General features: G+C 42.4%; 1 protein-coding gene and 1 long non-coding RNA gene across 3 annotated transcripts in view; one reads left to right on the top strand and one right to left on the bottom strand.

Annotated features, from left to right (window-relative positions):
- The window catches only part of LOC127471963 (uncharacterized), a 44436-nt gene extending 38782 nt beyond the window's left edge, over positions 1–5654 (top strand). Inside the window, exon 4 of the long non-coding RNA XR_007904801.1 lies at positions 5070–5654. This is a non-coding gene — a long non-coding RNA (uncharacterized LOC127471963). The remainder of the gene's footprint in view (positions 1–5069) is intronic.
- The window catches only part of MAMDC2 (MAM domain containing 2), a 54546-nt gene extending 33440 nt beyond the window's left edge, over positions 1–21106 (bottom strand). For both annotated transcript variants that reach the window (XM_051789385.1, XM_051789386.1), the window contains exons 1-2: positions 20964–21106; positions 20687–20800 (exon numbers count right to left, since the gene is read on the bottom strand). In XM_051789385.1, coding sequence (XP_051645345.1) covers positions 20687–20800; positions 20964–20994 — 145 coding nt within the window. In that variant the 5' untranslated portion in view covers positions 20995–21106. The remainder of the gene's footprint in view (positions 1–20686; positions 20801–20963) is intronic.
- Between the last annotated feature and the right edge of the window lie 5466 nt (positions 21107–26572).

Here is a 26572-nt window from a genome sequence, read left to right as displayed (position 1 = left end):
CCTGCACAAATATTTCAGCTGGGCCCACAATATTGTGCTGGGATTAGCAAATCATCTTAAACTGCAACTATAGCAATGATTGTTTATGAGAAATCAGACAAATGCAGTTTGAAACATTTTAATATCTTTCAATCTACAAGTACAGAGTTGTTGGAGATGGAGGTCTTTGCAGCAAGTTTCAGTCTATGCAGCCCTAAAAGCTAGGCAGCATTGGGCTACAGGGAACCGAGCCCTCACCCCAGGTCCCCATGCCTGTTGCTGTGGAGCGGCTCTGACAGGGTGTTGGTGCCAACTCCCAGCTGTCTGCGGGCTTCCCCTTGCTGCCCGGTCTGCCCACAACACGGCAGACCCCTCTAGGCAGCCTCAGCCACAATGTCACCAAAACTAATGCACATCAAGAGCCACCGAGACGTCCAGTGTGATCAAGGTCTCTCACCAGCAGCAGCGCATCTCAGGCAGCTGGAGAAAGCATCACCTCTTGTCACCTCTGCCTGACCCCAGACAGAGGTCTGCCCACCACCTGAGTCCCTGGGGGGTCTGCCCTACACCCCCCTCCTCAGCCTGATCCTGTAGACAGGGAAGTGCAGCAGCAGTGGTCCACTTTTGCAAGAGTTGGTGTTTAATCCCATCCCTTTGGTCCCAAGGAGACTTGCAGCAGCAGCTTCTCCAGTGGACAGATGGATGTATGCACAACACACATAGGGCTGAGTGGAAAAGCCTGACTCACATTAATGAACACAGAGACTCAGTCCCAAAACATTCAGGGTGGTGCAATGATTAAGGTTACTTGATGCTGTAGGGCATAACTGGTGTTCTCATTCCTATCAAGCCACAGATGACTTTATTTCTGATAAGCTGTTAGATTCACACCAGAACTACATGATACACTCTTTCTGTTCATTAAGCCTCCTTGTCTCCTCCATGGTTAAAAGCAGCTCTGCGAAAACAGCTGAGGGATGGAGAAGCACAAGATGGGCGGTCCGTGTTTATTGCCTGCATTGACTAACATTCATTGCTACTGTCAAGGCTTTTCCTCCTCTTGTGTGCCTACGGGGCACCTCAAGCATGAAGCTGACACCTCTTTGCAGAAAAAGTCCATGGTCCCGCCTGACCAGTGCTGGCTGCCCAAGCCCCCCTCACTCTCTAGGCAGGGAGGGAACCTCAGTACCCCACCAAATCTGTCTCTGTGATAGTTGTCTTCTTGAGGTAGTCAATGGGATTTCCAGGTAATTCTCACAAAGCTGAGTAATACTTATTAAAAACAAAAGCATTTTGTAGAAAAGAACATCATAGGGTGAGGAACACAAGACAGTTCATGCAGGTAGCCACTCATCTTCCTCTGGCTGAATGAACAAACGTAACAACAGAAGTCCCTCCAGGAGTTTTCTCTCCAGCTCACCTTGCTTTACAAACTGAGTCTCCATATATGGACTGAGATTAGTCATTTGACCTTTTTTTTGCCAAATCCACCAGACCTGGCCAGAGAGCTCCTCTTTGCCAGCCCTGGGGGATAAATCTTTCAAGGCTCCTTTCTCAGAGGATGGCTTTATGGATTAACTACCAGCTCCACCTCCTGCCTTGTCCTTTGCTTCCCCAGAAAGCTCAGAAACACAGCTGTTAGCATGCCTGTCAAAAACCATAAAAGTAATACAATTAGCCCTGAAACACTCCATGACTGCGGCATCTGGTTGCAGCTACTACCACACTGGAAAAGCCTTCCAGCCTCCGTCCGTCAGCATGCCTGTGAACGGCTGGCAAGGGCCCAGCCTGAGCTGCTGTTTTCTGCTTCTGATTTAGAGGAGTTGCTCCACTGCACTGGGGACGCTTCCTCTTCTTGCTCTCTTTCAAGTCCCAAGGCCCTTACATCATGCACTAATTACACCAGATCTCCTGTTTGTTCTAAGCACATGTGGGTTTGTTTCCTTTCACAATGACCTCACTCATTTTTATACACTTAAATTTTGTTTCTGCTTGTTCCAGCCAATCCATCAGTCCCAGCAATCTGCTGTTCACACCACTCAGTTCTGCTTTTCGTGCTGTTCATTACATAATTTTGACAACTTTTTATCTGCTAACACAAAGCCTGCCAGGTTCTGCTCTGGTATCTCTGAGTTCCCTTCAAACAGCTCTTTCAAAAAGCCATCTCCGTGACTTCTGTTAGCTGGTATATTTGAGCAGAACATAGGTAATATTTGGAGACAAATGATTCTCTGCTGTGAATTTCTGAATGGAAAATAAAACTGAGAAAAGCTTTTTCTTTATTCTTTGTCATCCTACATCAATTTTCATTGTCCCCAATGCACACAGAATGTTAAAGATAAAAACCAGATAAAGTAGAAATCATCAGGCATCTACTTGTTCTCAGTGCTCATCTCTTTCACTACTACCTCTATCTCTTTGCTAAATCATGTTTCCATTAGGATCAATCACACAGGGGAAGGCACTGTGACAGCTCTTCCAGCACAGCTGCCTGACCTGGCGGAATGCATCACAAGGCTGCCTTCATTCAGCAGAAGAATATAAAATTTCACAACTACAGTATTCCCTTGCATTATGTTGTCTATTTACTTCGCTCATCACACCTCTTCTTTGTTTACATAGGTGCACAGTGTGATGGAGAATGCCTGTAACTCTGCTTTGTGTTATGTGCTGAGCACATCTCAGCTTGGCCAAGGCAAACCTGCCCATTGTAGTCCCCACAGCTTTGGTGGCACTTCTTTGAAGAAAAATTCCATCAGATCTGCAACCCGTGGCAAACTATTGAGCAGCTCCCACAGGGGAGCCAATATAAGGAATTTAGCAAGCCAGACCATGAAAAAAGGGACTCTTGTGTTTTATAAGGGGGTATTTCTGGGGCCACGCTTCTCCTCAGACTAAGAGTTTGATAAAGAGAAAGAAGAGATGCTCCAACTCGATCAACCCTGATTTGGCTGCTGCATTTCTGGATTTCCATTAATCTGGAAGATTTTGTACTTCAAAAGCAATGACTTCTTGGTTGAAGCAATTACTTCCTCGGTATACTCCAAAGAGGCTAAACTAAAAGCCTGTGGTGCTCACCATCTAAGGTAAGCTCTGAAGCAAACCTGGACTCAGTCAGGAACCAGGAAGACTCTGGTCACAGCAAGCAGCAGCCCTGGGAGGAGAGGACAAGCAAGCTTTGGAGTTCAGGTGAGCAGGGAACAAAAGTCACCATGACTCGACTTAGGTGCATGAGGGAATAGGGTCACAGCATTCATGGGGGGTCCTGGGCCAGGCTTTCTCTCGAGAAAAGAAAAACACCTCAACTGGTGGCCTTCTGGAGTGCATCTGCAAACTACAGGGATGCACTAACTGAAAGATTATAAAAGCAAAACTTCTCTACTGCATGGATCTGCTCTCTTGGCATCTGCCAAATCACTTGGCCTTACTGCATTACCCTGAAAAACACTCATCTGCCCAAACACTTGTCTGTCTCTCCCAGCTACATCAGATCAACTAAAATGTAACCTTTGTCCACAAGCTTTGTCCCTCTTAGGAAAGTTATAAATGTGCTTGGCTTGTGGAAATTACATTTATTCTGATACTCAGCTGGGCCCCAGGTTCTACACAGATGGAAAGAAAAAAATCAAAATATTTATTTGTTTTCATTGACTTCAGAAGTTGAACTCCAATGAGTTCACTTTCCTGCTTTCCGTAAGCTTGGTGGTTTTATACTCTTTTTATACCAGAATCATTAGGATGACTGGCAGGCTCATGGTGGGCTGATCAGTGATCTCACATCACAAAATACAAACAGAACTGCAAACAGACAAGGCACATACACGAGCTGAAATAGCTGGCTACAGAAAGAGCTTACAAGTGAGCTAATCAGATTCTCACAGGTGCTGACAGTAACCCAGTCAAAGGTCACCTGAGGGAACTAGCCTAACTGCACCATCAGTTTCCAAAAACTGTTGGAGGTCACTCTGCCCTAACAAGGCTGCTGTTGGGGCAGCCTCTTGGCTCCTGCTCTATTTACTCAATGGCTACTCTCAAGTAACCCACCTTAAGCAAGAAAGCAGCTGCAGTGACTCATCTGACTCGACAGGTTCATCCTGGACTGGGAATATGCAATGGTGAAGATTCAGCATCCACAACCACAAAACCTGCAGCCAAGAAACACACTCTTGACGTTGAACATCACAACTGTAAGGACCATGGCAAGTATTTCCTGGAGTTCTATACAACGTCCATCAATTAACCACTTCAAAGACTAGATTCAGTTTATTAGGGATGCTTTTAGGCTTTCAGTCCTGTACATCATTCCTGCCTGGCAGGAGGCTGGTAGCAACTGGGGAAGTTTGTCAGGTGTACTGATAGACTGAGCCAAAACCCACAATACTGGAGAATGGAGTTTTTTGAAGCCCCAGGTTATGTGACTGTAATCTCTGGAACATCTCATACACATTTTAAGGGAATGGAAAGTAGTTGTACATTTAAACCTGAAATCCATCTTTGTTACCGGAGATTTAAATATAACCCGTTGTACCGTCACATTTATTAGATATTGATTACCCTGTGTCCAGAGATGCTTGCCAACAGAATTTTGATTCAAGTATAATGCATCCAGTATCCTATCTCTTCCCTTTGAGCAGAAAGTACACTTTAAATGATACATATCCACACTCCATGGTAGCGTACATCCTTTGCAAGCTGAGCACAGGGACTCTGGTCATAACCCTAATCCTACAAGGGAGCTACTTTCAACAAATATGACTTCTGACCAAGTACCCTTAAATAGAAACTGTTAAAAATGGCAAAATTAAAAAGGAAGTTAATTTCACAGTCCAAGAAATCAGCAATTCAACCTACCAAGGGTACTCTGAGTTTTGTTGTTCTTTCTTCTTCAATCATTACTTTCTATGCCTATTAGCTGAGTAGCTAATTTAAAAAATACAAAATGCTATAAATCAAAAGGCAGGAATGAAAGCTTGATTTTTTGTTGTTGTTTTTTGGTTGGTTGGTTGGTTGGTTTGGTTTGGTTTTTGGTTTTTTTGACCTGCAACTCGCACATAGTTATTAACCCCAGAATGACTTTTCAGTTTTTGCAGGGATTACAGCAAATTGCAGTGATAGTCTGAACATCCAAAAGATTCACAAAGCATTTTACAGGATGCTGTGGGCAATGCAGGGATGGGGCTGATGCCCTAGAGCTCCCTCCCCTGTGCCTCAGGAGTCTCTAGTACCACTGGAAGGAGATTCAGTTGTGGAGCTTCTGCACCGAGCAAGATCTGAACTACCCAGAATTAGGGAGGATCACTTGGTATCAAAAGCAAAAGATACCTTCTTATGCATACTCCAATCTAAGGGAAGAGAAAGAGATGGATGTCCATCAACATCCTGAATGTTTAGGCATCTAGGAGATTCAGGAAGCAGTATTTTGCTTTGTACAAGGTATCTAATTGCTGATTACAAGCAACAGGACTTTTGATACATTTTAACTTCCCTGGGCTTTGTATTTTAACTAATATAGCCAGTCGAATTCTTCTTTGTAACTGAGTCCAAGTCAGTGAACAACCTAATACATCTGGATTCATTTCTGGCCATTGATGTCACCCAGAATAGGCGCAGGGCTCCGCCATCTGTCTGGCCAAGTCCACTCTTCACATCTGTCACGTCCTGGTGGCCTCTCTGCATCCTCAAGAGTGGTCACAGAGGGATGCTGAGGTATGAATTAACCGTAAAAGAAGTGCACTGCAATACTACTCCCTGTTGCCTCCCAGTTCTTGTTGCCATTTTCCAGTGTGAAGGACTGCCTGTGCTGTTTGTGACACTGACTGTATCAACACATGAGCTCAACTAAGCAGCATGTGCCTCGCATTTTTCAAAATAAAAAGAAACTATGCAGAAAATAAAGCCCGCAGATATAACTTTGCTCTATCTGCCAAGCTTTGAGTGGTCTTTCTAAAAACAGTCCTTATTCCAGTTTTTCTGAGAATGCCTTTTAATGTTACATTTGCCATAAAGTATAGCTCAGAATTGAGACAAGGCAAATGCTGGAATGCTTGAAGGTGTTACCACAGTTCACACAGCATCAACAAACACATTCAGCACCGGTCCCAACACATTTTCTGCATGTTTACAGCTTCCACAGGAACAGTGACTAGTGAATTCTCTGCTGAAAAAGTATTTTCTGCAAATGTGCATCCCTTGGGAAGAAATTGGTGCCAGGAGCTTGCACTGAGCGCATCTGAGGACTCCCATTTGCTGCTCTCCAAACTTGACAGTGCCAGCACAAGTCACTGGCAATGACTCATCACTTTGTTTCTAGTGAAATAATTCAAAAAACAGATTTTCAAGTCTGCCCCAGCAGCTGATCCCACAAGTTTTGCCTGTTACACTCGGGAGTCGGAAACTTTGGCTGCTTGCAGAGAAAGCTTATTATTTACTGAAGAAATTTGAAGTTGTGCTCATCCAAGAAGTATCAATGGACATATTTGGGAATACAGAGACAATTAGATCCTTATTAAATGTTAATGAGTGATTATACTAGCTCCACAACTGTTATTTTGGGTTCAAATTTAACACATATGCTACTCAACGCTTAGAAGTGAAGGTGTAGGACTGTCTTTTCCCGCCTCTGTTGCAAGCTACAAACTCAAATAGCATCAACAGCTGCTTCACAACTCACACAAGAAACATTTGCCATACAGTATCACTGCAATTTTCTGAATGGTCCCCAGCCTCTCCCTCTAATGTGGAGCAGGAGAAAGACCCACTTCCAGAGAACAGAGAGGGTGAAACTCACAGAGCTCCTCCACACCTCAGAAGCTGAGAGTAAACTAGGCCACAGAAGAGGATGCCTGCCAAGTTTTATCTTGGAAAACAAGTGGAATATTTATGACCATTGGGAACTTGGAAAAAACCAAAAAGACAACTTTTCAATGCATGATACTGAAATAACCCGAAGTACCGAGCCAGCATTTCTGTAACTGCAGTGCTCCTATGGAGAAAAGAAATTACAAGGCTCACATACCAGTCTTCAAAAGTCTGGTCTCTAATGCTACCAAGAAGCTGATCCAAACTGACCTAGTATACAACAATCACCTAAGGCCAAAAATTTTCACATTCAGAATTTAGGAAAATGTAATGTCACAAGCTGACTGTATTTCAAAAATAAAAATTTTAATGAGGGAGAATCAATAAAATACATCATGCAAATAGGCAAGTAAATTTTCTGTAAATTTTTAGAAGCAAAAACCAGAATGATTTAGGAAGCAAGGGATACAGCATGCAATACAAAGAAAGCAACAAAGCAAAAATATTCATATACTTGGTTATTTCCTTGCCTTTAAAACTGCTCTATTTTATTTTCTTTTCCACAGAAGATGTTTTTTTGGTTTGGGATTTTTTTTCTTCCATGTTGTTTTTTTAAAAATTTGCTTTAAAGAAGAAATCAAAGTATTCTGTATCTTCTAGCTTTTGCAAATAAAGAGTTGGTTCTTTGCCATGTTTCCAACTCTTGAAGCAAAGTGTAGGAGTATTAACAGTCAGGAAACTGGCCTCAAGAAATGCTCATGGTTGTCCTTGCAATGTTCTGTGGAGGAAAATATCTCTGCTTTCCAGCTGTTCTCAGACCTCTGAACCAATCTGTTTCAGGAGAATATAGACTGATTCCAGCAGGGGAGGCATACAAGAAATTTTAAAACTGCTTTTTTCCTCTACATCTCCATGCCACATGAATGGCAGTCAGAGAAAATGAAACCCATGGAGCTTTACTGAAAACAGATCTAACTTGGTAGCTCACCTCTGATGAAATATTTATTGAGAGAATAAACCTGTAGTTACTTCTTTGTATCTCCCTCTGTAAGTGTGGCATCCCACCCTTAAGGGGAAGGGAGCATGCAAAGCTTATAGATGCTTGTGGTAAAAAGGAATGACAGGAGTCAGAGGGTCTACAAAAGCTTGCAAAGTTTTATTAGTAAATCACACACTTTGCAAGGACATTCATATGTTATTCCCTGACCTCCTATATAAGCACACAAGAGAGGGTTTTGGATAAAGAGGTAAGGTGAAAGGGCAGAGAGAGAGAGAGAGATGAATTAAACAGGGAGAGAGAGAGAGAGAAAGAAGAAAAAAAAAGATGTCACCAGTCCTGGCTCCAGCATTGATCCAGCTGATGGGGTATCCATGGATCTGAAAGTGCCCCTTCAGCAGAGCATCATGGAGTTACCTTTTTATAGGTAATTTTTCCCTGCCCTGCAGGTAAGTTTGTCACTTTCTATGCAAATCAGTTACCATGCACAGTCTCTTCTTCTAAGCCTTTCTAGAAATGAGTCAGAGGACTTCGGGGGTCTTTGGTGGTCTTGATCCCCCCACTACAGTCCATGCCTGCTTCTTGATCTCGTTCCTGTGCCTGCACTCTACTATGTTGTGCTTGTCTCCACGAGCCAGAATAAGGATGTTTGTCCCAGAAAAGTGCTCTCTTACCTCTGTATCACCCTTTTCTCCAGTCACATCCTGTTCTTGATCACAGCGTGTTATTACTGACAATCCTTGGCTATTATTACCAACAATCCTTGGTTGGCTTCACGGCTATCCAACTATTAGTGTTTGAGACATACATATTAGCCCCTTATCTCCTAGGCTTCTACAAGAAATAATTCAGTAGTATATGAGGACTTAAATTCTGCAACAAATATAAAAGTGGAAAGAAAATGATATCAAGAAATTTGTCTAATCATGGCCTGCGGGCTTGCATGGCAGACATGCGCATTCCGTACTGACTAATTTTAGTGCTTAAAACTGATGAAGATATGCCCCATCATGCACTCATCTGGAGAACACAGTGCATAGGCTGGCTCATGCTGGTGTGGCCTGCATCAGTGTCTCGGACTGGGCTCATTACCTCCTTTACTCATTTGCTCATTACACATCTCTCTCCAAAAGATCTTCTTCTGTGTAAAGCAACATGTTACTATGTTGCTATGAGGACCCTTCAGTTTGCCACCCTTCTCTCCCAGGGCATTGACTGCAGTACACTACAGGTCATACACACACTGTACAAAAGGATGGCACAATCACTGAATTAGAAAAGATGCCACTCATGAGAGTGGTTCAGCTCATGCATGTGTCCGGCAGGCAACAATTAAATTGTTCAGCAAGTTTCAAAGATAAAGCATTTTTTTCTCTTTTCACAGAGTTGTCTGAATATTTTCAGAATGTGAACTTCTGCTGAGATTTCTTACTGCTTTTGACTTCTTCCTCTCTCTCCCTCTCCCTCTCTCTCCTTCTCCCTCTCTCTCTTTCTCTCTCTCTCTCCAACCCTCTCACTCTCACTCTCTCTCTCTAATCAAACAGAAGTATCAAAGATGATGGATTCCATATGCAATGCTGCAGTTAGTGGTTAGTTTATCTGTCTTAAAAACAGTGGACTAACCTGCAGATCGGCTAAAGGCATAACAGTGAAACTTCCTTCTAGATGTATAACTAACAGAAAATACAAAATGGTCTATCAAAAAGAAACAGCACAAAAGCTAAGCAACTATGGAAAGGTTAACTAACAGAAAAACGTCTAGCTGACCCAGCACATGAAAAGATCATCATCAGAGTCCCCTGTTAGTCAGGTGTGATTGATCATGTAACTATTTTTGGCTTCAACACCCACCAGCTGTGAAGTCTACTCCAAATTCATATTAAAACAAAAACTGATTACAGCTTTCTTTTTAGCTACATGTGGTAGTCCAAACTACACATACCAGTCATCTTATTTCCATATAAGACAACTTCACTGTGCAAAGTTGTCTCTTCTTTTTCAAACAAACTACAGTTCCTGCCCTAATAACTCTCCAGTTTGACACTTAGTTTAAAATAACCACTGGAAATGGCTATATTTAGAGAACAATCTTGTATTGGTATAAAGCCTCTCATGTTTCCACTCAAGCACACAAGAATATCCTTGGCCAGGAAAGAAAGCCCTCTACAAAGGTCTTGTAAGAATTAAAATGCAAACCAATGACTGTATAGGAACCAGCAAAGATTCATTTGTTTGAACTCCTTCTGCTTGTTAGTGAACCTCAACTGATCTTCTAAAAAGCACAGTTTAGATTAGCATTGCCTAGCTATATGGGTGCACTTTTAAAATGTGAAAAAAACCCTACTTGAAATTCCATAAGCAACATCTTAAAATGAAGCACTCATCTAGCTGCATGTAGGTTTTCAAGGATATATATGAAGATGTTAATAAGTGGCTTGCTGATGGTAAGTACTGTGAAGCTCAATATGCAACTGCAGATGCAGATACTAAGCAAACCAGTATGTTGACACAGACTAGAAAACAAACTTTATTCTGCACACTGACAGATTCTACCATTGTTTGTGTCCAGGACATTACCATGTCTCTAAGACATATCTATATGGGAAGAAATGATCAAGTAAATCCAGTTTTATTAAATAAAATTATTGTTGCTATATTTGGTACACTTTTAAAATCCAGGTACCAGGATACTTGCATTTACAGTTTGCATTTGCATGTGTACTCTAGCACTCAAGGCAGTTTTTACTTCCCTTTATAAGAACTTCGGAATTTACACAGGCACAAGTTAGTTTATGCTATGGAAAACCATAAACCACTGATCTTCTAATTACTGGAGAGGTCTCAGATTTGTTCACAGCTATGGGAGTAAACTGCTGCTTAAGCTATAGCTCAAAGCCAGAGCAGTGTAAAAGCTCTTCAATTTTCTTGCTGTCTGTATTGAGTAAATTTTCTGAATAGAACTGCTAAGGATGACATTAAATTTTTGGCACTATCATGAAAAATTATTTACTGCGGAGGTAAAATATAAAAACAATGGCATTATTCCAACCCTGCTACAGATTTTCACTGTTGTTCTACCATAATCATACAGAACAAAATTAGCTATCACCTGACACTTTGGTACTCAGATATGATTTCCCTGGGATAATAAATGTTTTGGTAAGATTGTGAAGCATGAAGAAATGTGTCACCAGGTCTCTGGTCTGCTGGTTCCAGCTCCTACTTACAGCTTGTAAATTATTGTGATTGATTGCCACAAGTGTTTGCATGTCTACGGCGTGGAATACTTCACTGTACACCAGGCACCTGGCACATGGGGGAAGGGGAGAAGAAGAGATTTGCTAAGAGCAGACAACAGCAATAAATACTGACAATGAACTGCATGTCAGCTTGAGAGTACATGGCCTGGGAGAATTAAGGACTCTATTTCCCAACCAGATGCAAAAGAGACAGCACAAACATCTACATCTGTTTCATCACTTGCCTGAAACTATTCCTATGAGCTGAGAGCAACTCAGAGTCAATATCCGTTCATTCATCTGCCTCCCTGCTGGCACCAATAAACAATGATGCCAATTACTGTCAACTCCCTTGTATGGCCTAAAATGAACTCAACTCACTTTGGCCACACAGCTGCCAGACTGTGCTCTCAGTCAAGGAGATTCATTTACAGAATGATCTGCCAAGAGTCATTAGATGGAGCACAATTATTTTGCTAAAGCTTCCCCAGGATAACAACCATGTGTAAAACAGTACACACCAAAGACAAGTTTTCAAATAGAAATTACTAAAAAAGTAAGAAATGACAAATAATAGATCATGTCACAAAATGCATCAGAGTACGCTTTACCATATCATGCTTCAGCATGAGCATTAGAAAAAATTAGCTCCATGATAATCAAGCCCCAAAGGTACCATTAAGTTGCAGGTTCTCCATATCCTGCAAACAACAATTAAGAGATCATTCATCCAACAGCAGACCTACAACAAACTGTAATTTCTTCTCTTAAATGAAGGTGCAAAGATTTCATACATACATACACATAAATGGACTCAGGCACTTGGGCACGTACATATACATGTGACTATTCTGTTTCATTCTTGCTTTAAAAAGTACCAGAAATTCTCATGTTCTTCATTGTGATTGGAGATGTCTCTGAAAGACCTGCAGTAGGACTTTTTTAATGTAGGCAATGAAAGGCAAGGCAAGGCAAGGGAGGTGTAGGCAACTCAAGGACAGGGGAGTGGTAGGCAAGGCAAGGCAAGGAATGGAGGGCCACAGAAAAGAAATGCAAGGTTGGGTAGGCAAGACAAGGAAATGCAAGGGAGGCAAGGGAAGGCCAGAAGTTGTAGGTAAGGCCAGGCAAGGCCCAGAAAGAAAGGTATAGGCAAGTCAAGGCAGAGGATGGGTATGCAAGGCAATACAAGGCAAGGGAGAGGTAGGCATTGCAAGGTAAGGACTCAGAGGGGTAGGTAAGCAAGGCAAGGGAGAGAATCTGCTGAGGATTTCTAATGCAAGTGGTAAGTGCTTTGTGGATATTTATTGAAGTGTTTACGGAGTAAATCTAAACTTTGTATAGACAGAGTAGATTAACACACGGTCTTTACTATTACTATCAGAAAACAGGGAAGTCTTCTGCTTATTCACAGAGCTTACCTTATGCTCCAGGCATAATGTTTTGCCAAAAATGCATTTGCAATAGCATTTATCTAGACACCGCTGTCACGCAAAAGCCTGCTGACACCTTTCTGAACCAGGAGTGACAGCCAAAGCAACAGACTCACAGTATGGATCAGTTGTTAGTGATGTAACATCAAAAAAATAATGCAGAAAGAATCATGTCTTGCCAATACCATCCAAGGAGTCTTTCTGCTGTGCCTTTTGCAACCGGACTTGTCTATCTCACATTGGCCTCTTTAGCCACCAGCATGCTTGTAGCAAATGTGGGTAGAGCCCTTCCCAAATCTTCGTTCGCGAAGCCTAGCCATGATGATGATGATGGAACATCAAAAAAATAAGAGAATCTGAAAGGTGGAGAATTACTTCCTTTGATAACTTTGTACGGTTTTGTATACAATTGCTGTAATCTGCCCTTCCACTTCTGTAGCTCCTTATGTATTTTTATATGAAATACAGTTTGTGGCCCAGCTAATTTGAAGAAACTTGTCAAGTCACAACAGAGCCTCCTAAAGTATTTTAGTGGTTTGCTAATTGAAAACTGTGAAGATTCTGTTTCCTAAAAGACTTTGGCTGATGTTTCAAATGGAAATCTCATTACCATGACTCATGGATATTTTCACAGTAGGACTCGTAAAGTTTCAGAACACAGCAAAGTGCTAGTAACATGTAGTTCATATTTTATTGGAGAATTTATCTATTTAAAACAGCATTCAAAGTACACTAAATTAATTACTCATACCACTAGGGTTGTCTAATATACTGATCTTGAGCCACATTTGTCAAAAGAAAATGTGTTGGAGGAAAAGCTATATCATATAGAAGACACACTCTGTTAATGAAAGAACACTACATTGTCATGTAAAATTGTAGGAATCTTTGGCTTGATTCTCACATGGAGAAGAACTGTAATAATGACACTTGAATCTTTGGCTGCCTAGAATCACAAGGAAGGATGGTGCACAAGATGCTTACTCTTTTAAATGGAAGCAATACAATTGTTCAATTGAAGGATTCTAAGCAATCAAAGCATTGTATAAAGTTACATGAATCACTGTGCTGGCCTTTTATCTGGCCTTTTGTAGCATTACTGCTACAAAGTAATATTAAGACAGTAAAAAAAGAAAGATTAAAGGAAAGCATCTCTATCTTTTTTTTTTTAATAGTATATTTTCTTGAGATGTAACCATAGACTTGACTCCATTTGTACGTTCAATCAGTCAAGTAATTATAGCATTGCTTGTACTATTCTTGCACACAATGGCTGGGGATTAGACATCTCAGAATGTAATATAATGGGAGAAATCAAAAAAAAGGGAACACAGAACAACTAATTGTAACTGGTTGAGGCTTTTTCAAGCTTTCCAATATTTCTACTTGATAGCATCCTATATAATAAGACTATTAGGACATTTGCAGGCTAATTCTATTAAAATCAGTAGCATGTGCAAGGTGAACAAGCCTATTTACTAATAGAAATACTCCTGAAGTGTCTGTGGTCACCCTTTCAGCAGAAGTGCAAGCTTACTTTTCCTCACTACAGATCTTGAGTCATATCAGGTCTTGACCAAAATTTATACTGAAAACTGGCAGTGCTGAAAATACCTTCCCCTCCCTTCAAAAAATGAACTGGCAAATGATTGACTTTCTTCTTCATTTTCGAGATGATTACACATGTAGTGTAATAAGTGCAATGACCACAAAGTACTGCCTGATAGCACTTTTACTTATATAAAAATTCATGCTATGCATGCATCCTGAAATTCCTAAAAGAAACTTTAGTTCAGTTCATTTGCATCTTTCATTCTTTTTCAGAAAGCTGAAAATATTTCTAGCAGTTTTCAGCAAGTGATTTGCATGTCTGTACTTGAATTTTAGTAAACTTCAACAACATTTGCAAGGCCAGGGGTGACATGCAAGTTAGTTGTTTGACTGAGGTGACTTGGCCTCCGTCACCTCTCCTAAACACTCTTTTGCCCTCCTACAGTTTTTTCATCTTTTTTTTTCAAATTCTAATGGTAAATCTATTTTCAGGATTTTTTTCATGCAAAACAAAGTCCAGCCTATTGTCAAAAGTGGCAGGTATATTCAGTAAACACGAAGCCGTCCTCCCTCTCTTGTGACTAAACTCCATGGCTCAGTGTAAAATGCACTACAGTAGTTGCTGACTCTCTAAGCACTGAATCACTAACAGCTGTATGCGAAAATACACTTATGAGAATGTTCCTATCCTGTGGAGGGAAGGAATGCTTTGAAACTCATCTCTTATGCAGTGACTCACTGATAAGAATTTAGTCTTTCTTTGTTCCCCTGCAGCAAATGGAAAGCCCAGACTTATCAAAAGTGTCATCATGTATGGGCAGCTGCTGATAAAGCCCTCCATGGACATAAAGTGCTCTTGGCTATCTTTTTTTTGCACAAGACCTGACTCTGAAGTTGAGGAAAAAATATGTTAATAACTGTAATTTGGGCATAGTTCAAAAAAAACGCTATTGCCCAGAAACCTAGGATGAAAGTTATATGAGGGCACGCAAAATGTCAGATTTCATACTGGGATCAGCAAGACAAGGGATAGGCTGGAGCAGGTTGGAATGCCACTCACAAATGGTAAAACTACTAATCTGCTGACAGACTAAACAGGAAAACAGTGAGAAGAAATTAATTGCTAACACAAGAGTAGTGGTTGACTAGTCAAAGCAGAGTGTACAGGAGAAATGGCACTAGAAGTGAAGGAAAATAAGAACATGATAAGCTAAGTGTACCAGAAGCATGCGAGTCAGCCTTTCCTTCCCCTCTCCTTGGGAGTGACTAGGAAGGACAACTGTCACTCCAAATTCAATCAGTTTGGCCAGGAAGACCAACATTTTAATCATCAGGTCAAGGCAAAACAGAACTGTGTGCCAGCTCTAAGGGCTTTTACCCTCCATCAGATAGCATTCAGTGCAGAAGTTCAGGCTACAGGTTTGGAAGACCCAAACTCATAAGCTCCCATGTCAGGGTGAATTTTTCAGCTGAAACCTGGGCTGCAAACAAGCACTGTGGTATGCCAGCCTGGTTCTGCTGCAGCTAGGTACGAGCTGGTGCAAGTCTCCTTGACTCCCAAGTGCACAGTTACCACGAACATGTGAGACCACTTGTCTCATCTTATGAGTTGTACAAAGTCAATAATGTTACGCCCTTTTTTACATTTTCAAACTGTGTACTTCGCTATGTACAGGAAAGTGCTGCAGATAGATGGAAAGAAAATTAACACTTCAAATGTGATAATTTATTTGCCTGTAGGTTTGTATCTGAGCATGACACAGCATACATCAGACATGAACTGTGCTTGCTGTGACACAAAATCTAGGATCACCAATTATTACCTGCTTCATGACTCTGTGTATTACAATCAAATGATATGACATTCAAGATGAAAGAGCTTAGGTCAAAAGAGGTCAGTTTTAAGTCATATGGCACAGCTGTAAATACAAGCTATTTTAATGGTATGCAAGCAATGTTTAGATTTGAGATTCCTTATGCTGCTGCCCTCATGCCTGAATTATCCGATGGCCTGCATTAGCTGTCCTGTCTCTTGAAAGTATTTTCCATACATTTTGAAGTGTAGCTACGTGATAAGTATGTCCCAAAAGACAAACTGAAGCTTCCTGAAACTATTGTTAGTGATGTTGCTTGCTTACCTGCTTACCATAATCTGTTACCTGATGGATGCCTGTTTAGAGCGTATCACAGGAACAGTGTTTTGGACTAATGTGGCAAAAACTAGGCAAACTTTAAGGATAAAAAAATAACACTATGTTTGCATACAATGTGATCTATTGCATCACTCATCTGAATGAAATCTATTTCTTTTCAAGGATGATAGAAGCATACGGCTGTATCAACTACCAGTTATAACCTCAGTGTTTCGATGGCACAAAACTCATTAAGCAGTGCATGGGCATATTTAACAAGGATCACTTGTTTTTTTGGAGCCCATTGCTAATATAAATAATCTCTCTTTCCTACAGTGTGCTGCGGTAATAGACAAATTTCTTATCTAGCGTTTAAATCCAAGCAAGCAGCTGCAGCATAGCAAACTCCATTAGGGCAGACTTGAGCTGATAGCCCAAGTGCACATTATTTTTAGCTCTGTTAGACTGGGCACTGTTAGAATGAAGGGCAATGTAAAACAAAACATAGACACAGTTCACACAAAATGCTGTACAGCTATTCTAGGCAGAAATGTAAACATTGTCCAGAGTCACAGAAAAGACATGTCATAGTTATTTTGTCTAATGAAATTTATCTATAGTAGTGCTGTGAGTGAGATGTTCTTACATCCAGGTTATGGCCAGCTCTGTGCTGGGCAGGGCTAGGAGGAAAGCAAAAAATGTCTGAATCCAACAGTTCAGAATGGCTGCAATTGACATAAGGATGTGTGTCCTACTGCCGTTTCAAGTGGGTCTGCATGGCTATATTTATCCCTCTACTTAGGATTACTGCCTATTATTACATACAGTATCTTCCTTTGTTTCAAAGATCATTTTGCATTTACAAAGCACGTGTGACCTCTGAAATAAACGTGCAATTTCGTTGAAGAAAATCTCAAGATTATTTGATGAAACCTTATCCTACAAAGCCTGACAGCATGTATTAAAATTAACTAGGTATCTCCCTTGCCACACATATGCTGCCCACACAGAAGTAAATTCCTGTGGAAATCTGCCACTACACAAAGCTTTATGCCCCAAAATAACTGGACATGAACTCATGTTAAATATACCTGCAGGTGTTAATAGAAGCAACATGGTATTCAAGCTTCTCAACTACCTCTAATTATCACAGTAGTGATGAATATAGATCCAGTTTCTAAATTTCCTATCCATTAGTTGGGCCCAAGGAGTTTGATCTTTGTCTTATATTCTGAGCTGGATTTTTAAAAATAAATTATCTGTTCAGAGGCATCATGAGTGCAAGAATATTTGTGGAAGCATGCCTACATCTCTGAAGTTAAAATGGACCGCTGACAGATTCATCTATGTGCACCAGCAAATCACTTAAAACTTTCAGATCTTATCACCGGTCGCACGCAAACTCATCTGCTCCTCATCAGATTTCAGAACCAGGATTACTTGATGATGTTCTTTTCCTGAGTAACAACATTACTGTGTTTCTTGTGTAGCTAGTATCCTACAAACACGCACTTCATGAAGCACAACACGTTTGCATAGAATTCCCCAGCTTACATTGAAAACAGAACTGGCGCATTAGGAAACATGCTGCCTCAAGCACAGTGCTGTATTTACCCAGCCTGCACCATAACCTCAGCTAGGTGTGCCTCTCAGTCATAGGTAAGCTCACAAGAAATTTATATCCTCAGTTGTTTCTATATTTTACATTTTTCTTTGCATGGTTTTTGTCATTATAATTCCAAAAATGCAAACACTGGCCTAGCAGGTGAGAGACTCAAAAAGCTCACAGTTAAAAAGAGCACCTTGGTGTTTATACTTGAAGGCCCTATTCCTGAAGTCAGAGTCGTGTGAGGGAGCTTGAGGCTTACACAGGATTTCAGTGAAGCAGAAGTTTATGGGAGCATTGCACAGGTGCCTGAATTGTTTCTTATGCAGCTGGTATCCTACAACCATCCACTTCATTAGGGCTTGATTTGCCACTCTTGAGTAAAGCAGTAAAGAGTGAAACAGCTAATTATTTTAGCATTTAATATTTTCTTAGGGTTTTTCTTTTGTACTTGACTAAAATGGGCCCTGAAATGCCCACTTCAGCTAAAAAATAAAAATATTTTCAATTATAAAAATCCTAAAATCTTGTATCCTAGAACTACCAGAACACTAAAGAGAAGCCAGAAACATTTCAAAAAGCAGCTGAACCTTAGAAACCTGTTCATTTAAGTGGGAATATATAGCTATAAACAGAGGTGAAACTTAAGTCTCACACTTCCTTTCTGTGCCTAGCTCATCAGAAATTATTGGCGTCCTTGGCAACTGGGCAAAAAACTTTCAAGTATGGAGTGGAAATTTCTGGGCACGGTTTTAGTTATATTTACATCACCTTGACAGTTTGGCACAAGACCACACTATTGAGAGATTTATAAGAAGAAAGAACTTACACTGCAAGTCAGATAATCCCTATAAGAGATCTGCTGAGTATTACTAGGAATATGAATATTACAAATAATATTTTAAAATAATAAAGCAACTTTGAAGCAATGCAAGGAAAAGGTGCAACAATTCAAAGCTAAGCTGCCTCTCCCATCCTTAACTTTCTCTGTTGTCCCAGTAAATTACCACATGTACATACACTGACCAGCAAATGCCAGGACTCCGCGCTGGCAAAAGGAGTACGGTTTTATGAGACGAATGAAAAAGCACCTAAGGAAGACTAGTTTTTTAACACCTGCTGTGTAGAATTGGATGAACTATTTTCAACTAGATTTAGTTATGACTATGTGAATGTATTTCTGAAGAGACTTTCTGTGCCAAATATTTGCATGGAATTACTCGCTGTGATTAAATTACAGACTGTGGGAAACTGTTTATAAGGGAAATGCTGACAGAACTGTGCCTATTAAGAGAGCTGGTATATCACATATCTTCCCAGAGTATGACAGTCCAGTTATATATCCCTGAAAATAAGATGAGCAATGATGGAAGCTATGCAGCCACTGGTATGCTTATGGTTGCACAGAAAAGTCAAACTACAACAACCAAAATTGTGTTCTATTGACCTAAAAAAGCAGGCTGCAGATCCAAACCTCAGATAAAACTTCCTTGGTTCTTGAAGCACTGTAGCACGGATGTGCACAACATGATGCACATCCATTTCAGTAGGTATTACTCCCAGCATCTTACAGTCCCTTGGAGCTGAATCAATACCACTACCGTATAGTTCCCTGTCAATCCCAAGGAAGTAAGTGTTGCTTCACAGATCAGTGGGTTAAGAGGGCATGATGTTAAGAGGCATAGCTGAGATAGTAAAGATGGTTATTAAATTTCCACTAGTATCTTCAAAAACACAGGAAAATCTACGTATATTTAAATAAATAAATAAACTAACAAATACATATCAAACAAATAAATAAATAAGATTAAAAGCAAGTATTTCAGTTATGACATCCTTGAAGGCTTTTCTGAGCACTCTTTGTATTCTTAAAGTCTAATGATCAATCTAAAAATTAACAATTAAGATTACTTATTTTGCATATGTTAGAACTGGGTACAAAAAAAGTGGTTTTTTTAATAAACTGAGTGACAGGTGGAATGAAAAACTACAACCAGCCACTTTTGAATGGAGCACTGATGAGGGATAGTGAGGACATGACTATCTCTTTGTGTCTGTACTCATGCCTTCATTATTCTTGACACTTGTTTCAGAACTTAAAAACTTTAAAAACGCACACTCCCTTTTACTGTGTGAGCACAACTTTCACTTCATGAACGACATTGTGGTGAAAATATAACTGAAGCTAAATTATTTTGTCACCCAGTTATAATGATGCTGTATTTATTTTTGTTTAGTCTTTTGGTATGTTCACGTAGATGCTGTCAAAAATTGGAGTCTACACTAAAAAGTTACCAAGTAGGAGTTACAGGTGCATGGAAATTCTGTGCAGTGACTGGATTTTGTTCTCTCTTTCAATGGCAGTAAGTCTTATAAACTCTAATACAACTTACTGACAGACCAACGCTTAACTTTTTCCTGTTGAACTGTGGGTACCATAAAACAGAGAAGAGTCTTAATTGAACATGTTGTAAAGATATTCTTGCCAAAAATTGTCTCCTACCCTGAAAATGCCTCTGCTGTTGGTGTAGAAACACAAAACATATTTAGAAAAAAAAATAATGCAGCTTAACATGAATGTGACAGATGTGAGGGTTTCTTCAGAAAGAGGATTTGCTAAAAGACACCTTTTCCCAACAGAAAGTGTAGGACAAAGGGAGAAATGAGACTTCTGAAGGCATCCTGAAGAGACTTGTGCCGGGGGGTGCAGACGCTCCCCGCAGCGCCCGCCCATCACCAGCTGTCAGGGGACTGACATCCACAGACCGAAACAGCACATGAGAGGGATTCAATTCCCTGAGAAACTCGAGCAGCGCGGCACGCCCGGCAGCAGCGGCACCACGGGATGCCGCGGTGATTCCACCCGGGGGGCGGCGGCAGCTCCATTTCCCCCGCGTGGAAATGCAATGTAGATGCCGGGGGAGCTGCACTGCCGGGGGCGGCGGCGCTCTCACCTTCCCCGTGCAGCGTCCAGGGCAGATGCGCGTAGTCCCACTGGTATCCGCAGGCGCTGTCCTCGAAGGCGCACGACCCGGGGGAGAGCAAGGCCGCCCCGGCGAGCCGCAGAGCTGCAAGAACAAAGCGAGCCCCAGTCACGGCGCGCCCGGCCCGGGGGCCGCCGCCCACCCCGAAGCAGCCCCGGAGCGCTCCCACCGCTCCCACCGCTCCCACCGCTCCCACCGCTCCCGGGCGGGCGGGCGGTGCCGAGGCGCGCCCCCCGGGGGCTCTTACCGTGCGCGGCGAGGAGGCAGAGCCGCAGCATCTTTGGCGCCGGAGGAGCGGGGCCGGCGGCGGGAGCGGGGCTGAGGCGGCCGCCCCGGGTCGGGGTGTGCGCGGGGCTGAGCGGCCCCGGCGGGCGCAGCGAGAGCAGCCGCGGCCGCGGGAGGCAGGACAGGGGCGGGGAGGGCCCGGGGCTCCGCGGGTGGGCGGCCCGTCCCACCCCCGTCCCGGAGCGGGTCGGGCCCGGCCGGTCGCCCGAGGCCGGCGTGGCTGGGGCTGGAATGCCCTCCAAGGTGGGGAGGCCGCCGCCCCTGCGGGCAACCCACCGAAGTGCATCAGCCCCCTCGCAGTGAAAATATGCTTTTCTTACTTTTAAGTGGATTTTCCCATGTTTCCGCTTGTGCCCAATGCTTTGCTCCCGTCACTGGATACTGCCGAAGAGCCTGGCTCTGTATGATGTACTCCCCGTCGGGTGCTGGTACGCAGTAGTAAGATGCCCACTCAAACCCATCTGCCGAGGACAAAGGGGCTCCCACCCCACCAAGGCTATTGTGCTACCACAACTTGCCCTGCCGTCCTTCCCAGCTACAAAACCTGCCCTACCGGAGAACCACGGTAGGGTACCCGGCAGGAGCTGCTGAGGCTGTAGTTCATAGGTTCCAGGATAACTCAGTTAGGAAGGGACCATAGGAGGTCTCCAGCCCAAACCCTGCCTAAAATACAGCCAGCTTTGAGCTCAGACAAGGTTGCTCGGGGCTGCTCAGGGCTTTATCCAGTTGGGGTTTAATAACCTCCAAGGCTCCTGACAGCACAGCCTCTCAGGGCCCTGGCTCCAGTGCTGGGCTGTCCTTGTGGGGAAAACATTTCTTCCTTACGGGTGCTATGAATTTCCACTGTTTCAGCTACTACCTCCCACTCTCCACTAATGCACCACTCTGACAGCTGTGTTTTCTCTGTCTCCCTCCTGTCCATGCCAAGACTGCAATGTCTTCTCTCTTCCCAGCTGAACAAGACCTGGTCCTGAAGCCTCTCCTCACAGGACAGTGTCTCCAGCCCCATTGTCTCTGTGGCCTCCCCTCACCTCCCACCAGTTTGTCAGAGTCATTCTTGTGTTGGGCACCCAACCTGGAGGCAGTACCAGACAGGGACTGGCCAAGCAGGAGATGGTCCCTGCACTTCACTGGCTCGTGGGGCTGTGCCTTGCTGACACCACCCCAGGCACCACTACCCCTCTTGTCTGCCCAGGCACACGATCTGCTCCAGTTCAGTTCAGTGCCCACCAGTGCCCAGGACCATCCCTCACAGCTGTTCTCCAGCACAACCAGCCCCAGCCTGTATCTCTGCTGGGCCCTGCCTTCCAGTTGCTGGGCTCAACAATTGTCTGTATTGAATTTAATTAGTTCCTTGTTGGCCTTTGTTCATAATGCCCCTCAATAGCAGTCCTGCCATCATATCTGCTGGTCCCCATATCTGGTGTCATCTGGAAACTTGACATGTTTGTCCTCTGTTCCCACCTCCAGGTCAGATCTAGCAGCTAAGCCCATGTAGCATAGTCTAAAGCCCCTATCCTCCCTGTTCAATGGTTTTGCATTCATTTTGTCTTGCTGGCTTCAGCAACTGTGCAACACAGTTTCCCATTGGGAAAACCCAGCTGTCCAGAGGATTCCTCAGAGCAACCCGAGGTAAACTCGCTTCAGCCATGCTTTTGAGTAATCATCTAAACTGAATGATGGTAGAGTGAGAAATCTGAACAGCTCACTTCCTGAAAATGTCCTTCAAAGTTACAGAAGTAACCAAGAGGATGCAGGATGTCAGAACCTTTTTGGTGGACTACTCTGATAACCACTTTCTAGTGATTCATGAGCTCCAGGAAAACGGGGAAAAGCATCAATTCATAGAGATCTGCATTTAAACAAAAAATGCTTTAATTTATGCCAGCTAAACTCTTCTTAATTATAACATGTAGTCTTATTTCTCAATTTTCTTGGAGTCTGAATTAAAATTTGCTTCTCATGGAAACGTGTGGTCTAAGTACAATCACTGGCATTAATATTAGATCATTTGGTAAGGCCGTATCAGGGAAATACTAAGAACAGATTAGTACAGAACAGCTACACAGACTATTTCTTCAGCCATTATGAGCAAATGTGCTCTTTGTATCAGAGCCTACACATGTTTCAGTTATTTGGCCTTATTTTTTCATAATTTTAGCAAATTTTGGCATGCATCAAAAGTCTTAACAGGTTTCCAAAGTCACTGTGACATTCTCTGAGTCTTCTAATTCTCAAATGACCATGACGTAACCTCTTAATATACTTTGTATATTACTGTTCCTGAATCCCATGTAGCATCTAGAACTTTTCCCCATGAACTGACGTAGGCACTGCATCTAGTCAGCTGTGCTCACAGTGTTCATAATACCTTGTATGATTGCTCCAGCCCTCACCCAGTTACCCAGTTCAGATTTTTCCAGTGATAAGTTTTGGCTGACAGATTTTATTGTGCTTTGGGAGGAGGTAGTTTATAATATCAGATTAACCATGTACATGATCTGCCTCTGCAGTAATGACTCCCAAATGTGTTTGATTTGGAAGGCATTAGTTTTGTACACAGAAGAACATACTCTGTGTTCTCACGGAGAGATTATGCTTGCTAGCTTTGAGGAACAACAGAGAATGGTTCATGGAATATCCTGTCATCTGCATGAAGTTATTCAGGGTTTGCTTGTTTGTTTGTTTGTTTGAGGGGTTTTTTTTGGTGTGTGTATTCCTTGTGCATAAGTAATAGGTCCTTAATTTCAGTCACTCCATTGTAGGACTAGAGTAGCATCTACCTTGGAGATACCCACTGGCAATTTAATTTTTAATTGGAAATTCCTTTAGTTTCCCACAAAACATAGAAATATTTGCATCCCTTATTCATGGATTTGCACAGTCACGTTCTCAGGTTTCTTGCTCAGATAATCAGATGACACAAAATCTGCTGCCATAGTTCACTTTCCAAAACTCTTTGTTCCCTTCCCTCTCCCACAGGAATAATATATACAATGAAGTGCCTTGTACCTGGCTCTCGTTCAGCTGTACCCTTTGCTTTATTCAGAATTTGTACAGAATACATATACAGCATACTGAATTTGCAGCTCTTTGTTTATCTTTCACCTAAGAGTCAAAAATTATAGAAGCATGTAATGACTTGGGTTGGAAGGGACCTTCAAACACCAAGTAGTTCCAAGCCCTCTGTCAGGGGCAGGGACATCTTCTATTAAACTAGGTTGCTCAGAGCTCCATCCAACCTGGCCTTGAACACTTCCAGGGATGGGGCATCCACAGTTTCTCTGGGCAACCTGTGCCAGTGTATCAGCACCCTCTTAGTGAAGCATTTCTTCCTAATATCTATTCTAAACCTGCCCTCCTTCAGCTTAAGACTATTCCCCCTTCTCCTATCACTATGTGTCCTTAAAAGCAAAAAGTTCCTCACCAGCTTTCTTGAGGCCCCTTTAGGTACTGGAACATGCTCTAAGGTCTCCCTGGAGGCTTTTCTTCTCCAGGCTTAACAGCCTCAACTCTTTCAGCCTGTCCTCACAGAAGAAGTGATTATCTTTTTATCCCTCCTCTGCACTCACTCTAGCAGGTCCATTGTTCTTCTTATGCTGGGGGTCCCAGAAATGGACTCAGTACTGCAGGTGGGGTCTCCCAAAAGCAGAGTAAAGGGTCAGAATCACCTCCCTTGACCTGCTGGCCACAATGCTTTTGATGCAGCTCAGGATGGGGTTGATTTTCTGGGCTGTGAATGCACATTGCTGACTCGTGTCCAGTCTCTCATCCACCAACACCCCCAAGTCCTTCTCCCTAGGGCTGTTCTCTATCCATTCTCTACCCAGCCTATATTTGTGCTTTGGATTACCCCAACTCACATGCAGGACCTTGCACTTCTCCTTGTTGAACTTCATGAAGTTGGCACAGGCTCCCCTCTCAGACCTGTCCAAGTTCCTCTGGATGGCATCCCTTCCCTCCAGCATGTCGACTGCACCATGCAACTCATCAAGGGTGCAGTTAATCCCACTATGTCCATGTCACCAACAAAGACATTAAAGAGCACCAGTCCCAACACTGACCCCTGATGAATGCCACATGCCACTGGTCTCCAGCTGGACACTGGGACGTTGACCTCAATTCTTTGAGTGTGACCAATTCCTTACCTACTGTGTGGCCCATCAAATCTGTCTTTCCAATTTAGAGACCAGGATCTCACGTGGGACAGTGTCAAGTGCTTTTTTAACCTTCGATCATACTCCTCTAGCAGCATCTAGCTGGATGAAAACAGCATGTACACCAATCTTATCACACAGAGTAAAACCAGGAAGTTAGTGTATTTTCCAGTGAATCACTTCCCTATCATGTAGCCTGTGGATCTAGTGTGCCCAGAAAAACTTTCTGAATGTCCATGAACATATTCTCTGCTCTTCCAAAGGACAGATGCCAGGCTTCTCTGGATACATCAGGCAAAGAAAAGAAGTGACAAAAATATCTGTGAGATCATTTACTCTCAGATAGTGGAAAATCTTTCCCCTTTTAGAAACTCTTTAAATTCATATGGGTCTTTAATGAAACTAGTGGTTGTGATCAGCATCAGTACCTTCATTTTGTGTGGGATTTTTTTTCCAGTTTGACTTGTGGCTTCCAGAACAAGAAGCCTGCCAACCCCTTCTTTGAGTTTCACTTCCAGAGAAAGTGGACAAGAACAAGCATCCCAGAAGCATGGGCTCCCTCAACTCTGCTCTGAAGTCTGTTGAAAGCTGCGTTATTGCCTCGACAAAGTTCTCAAAATCTGCCTCTACTGTGTGGGTGGCCCATTCCATCTTCTTCTACAAGGAATGTTCTGCCCTGATGAGATCCAGAACTTGGTTCATTTTTAACTCAGTTTATGCCCTGATTTGACTAGAAGTTTTATATTTCAGCTTTGTTTTTTTACATCATAGACTCCTTGGGTAGTTTCTTGCAGAGTGTCCTGCATCAGACATCAGTCACAAGCTAGTCCTTTCTCAGGGATTTGACTCATCCTCAAATGCAAAACTGGCTCTCTAGCCACAGGTGTGTCATAAACTTTATGGTTGTTATATCTTCTTTTGCATTCTCTGCTAAAAAAAGATAGAATCCTGTAATTCATTTTTTATGGTATGCAGAATACTACAGTTGGTTAGAAACATTCAGTGCTTCAGAACCAGCTTCTTTAGAAATGAGATCAGTTTTCTTTTTTTTTGAATGGCTGTGTTTCTCATGCATGTACAGTTAAGCACACTTGTCTGGGTTTTCTGGGAGTGTCCTCTTTCCTGTGGCTTCTACATGGTCCTATTTCTACTCTTTAGTTTATTTTATTCCTGTTATTTTAGAAGTAAGATCCTGGTAGGATGTCTCATGTCTTCAGCCTTCTGTGAATTAGATTCGGTGTCTGAAAAAGAGAGAGATAAACCAGAAGCTGCCAGCTTGTGCAATAACTAACCTCCCAAAAAGTTGAAATGGTGCCTGTGTAACATCTTTACCCAATTTGATAACTGTGCCTTTGTCTAGTCTGCCTTTCCATCTCTGTTGCAGTGTGGACAAAGCCCCCACAATTACACAAAC

This window comes from Manacus candei, unplaced genomic scaffold, assembly GCF_025592945.1.
Source record: "Manacus candei isolate 608988 ecotype Guabito, Panama unplaced genomic scaffold, ASM2559294v1 h1tg000027l, whole genome shotgun sequence".
NCBI classification, from domain to species: domain Eukaryota; kingdom Metazoa; phylum Chordata; class Aves; order Passeriformes; family Pipridae; genus Manacus; species Manacus candei.
The sequence above is the reverse complement of the archived record's forward strand: the minus strand, read 5'-3'. Positions and strand labels throughout refer to the sequence as shown.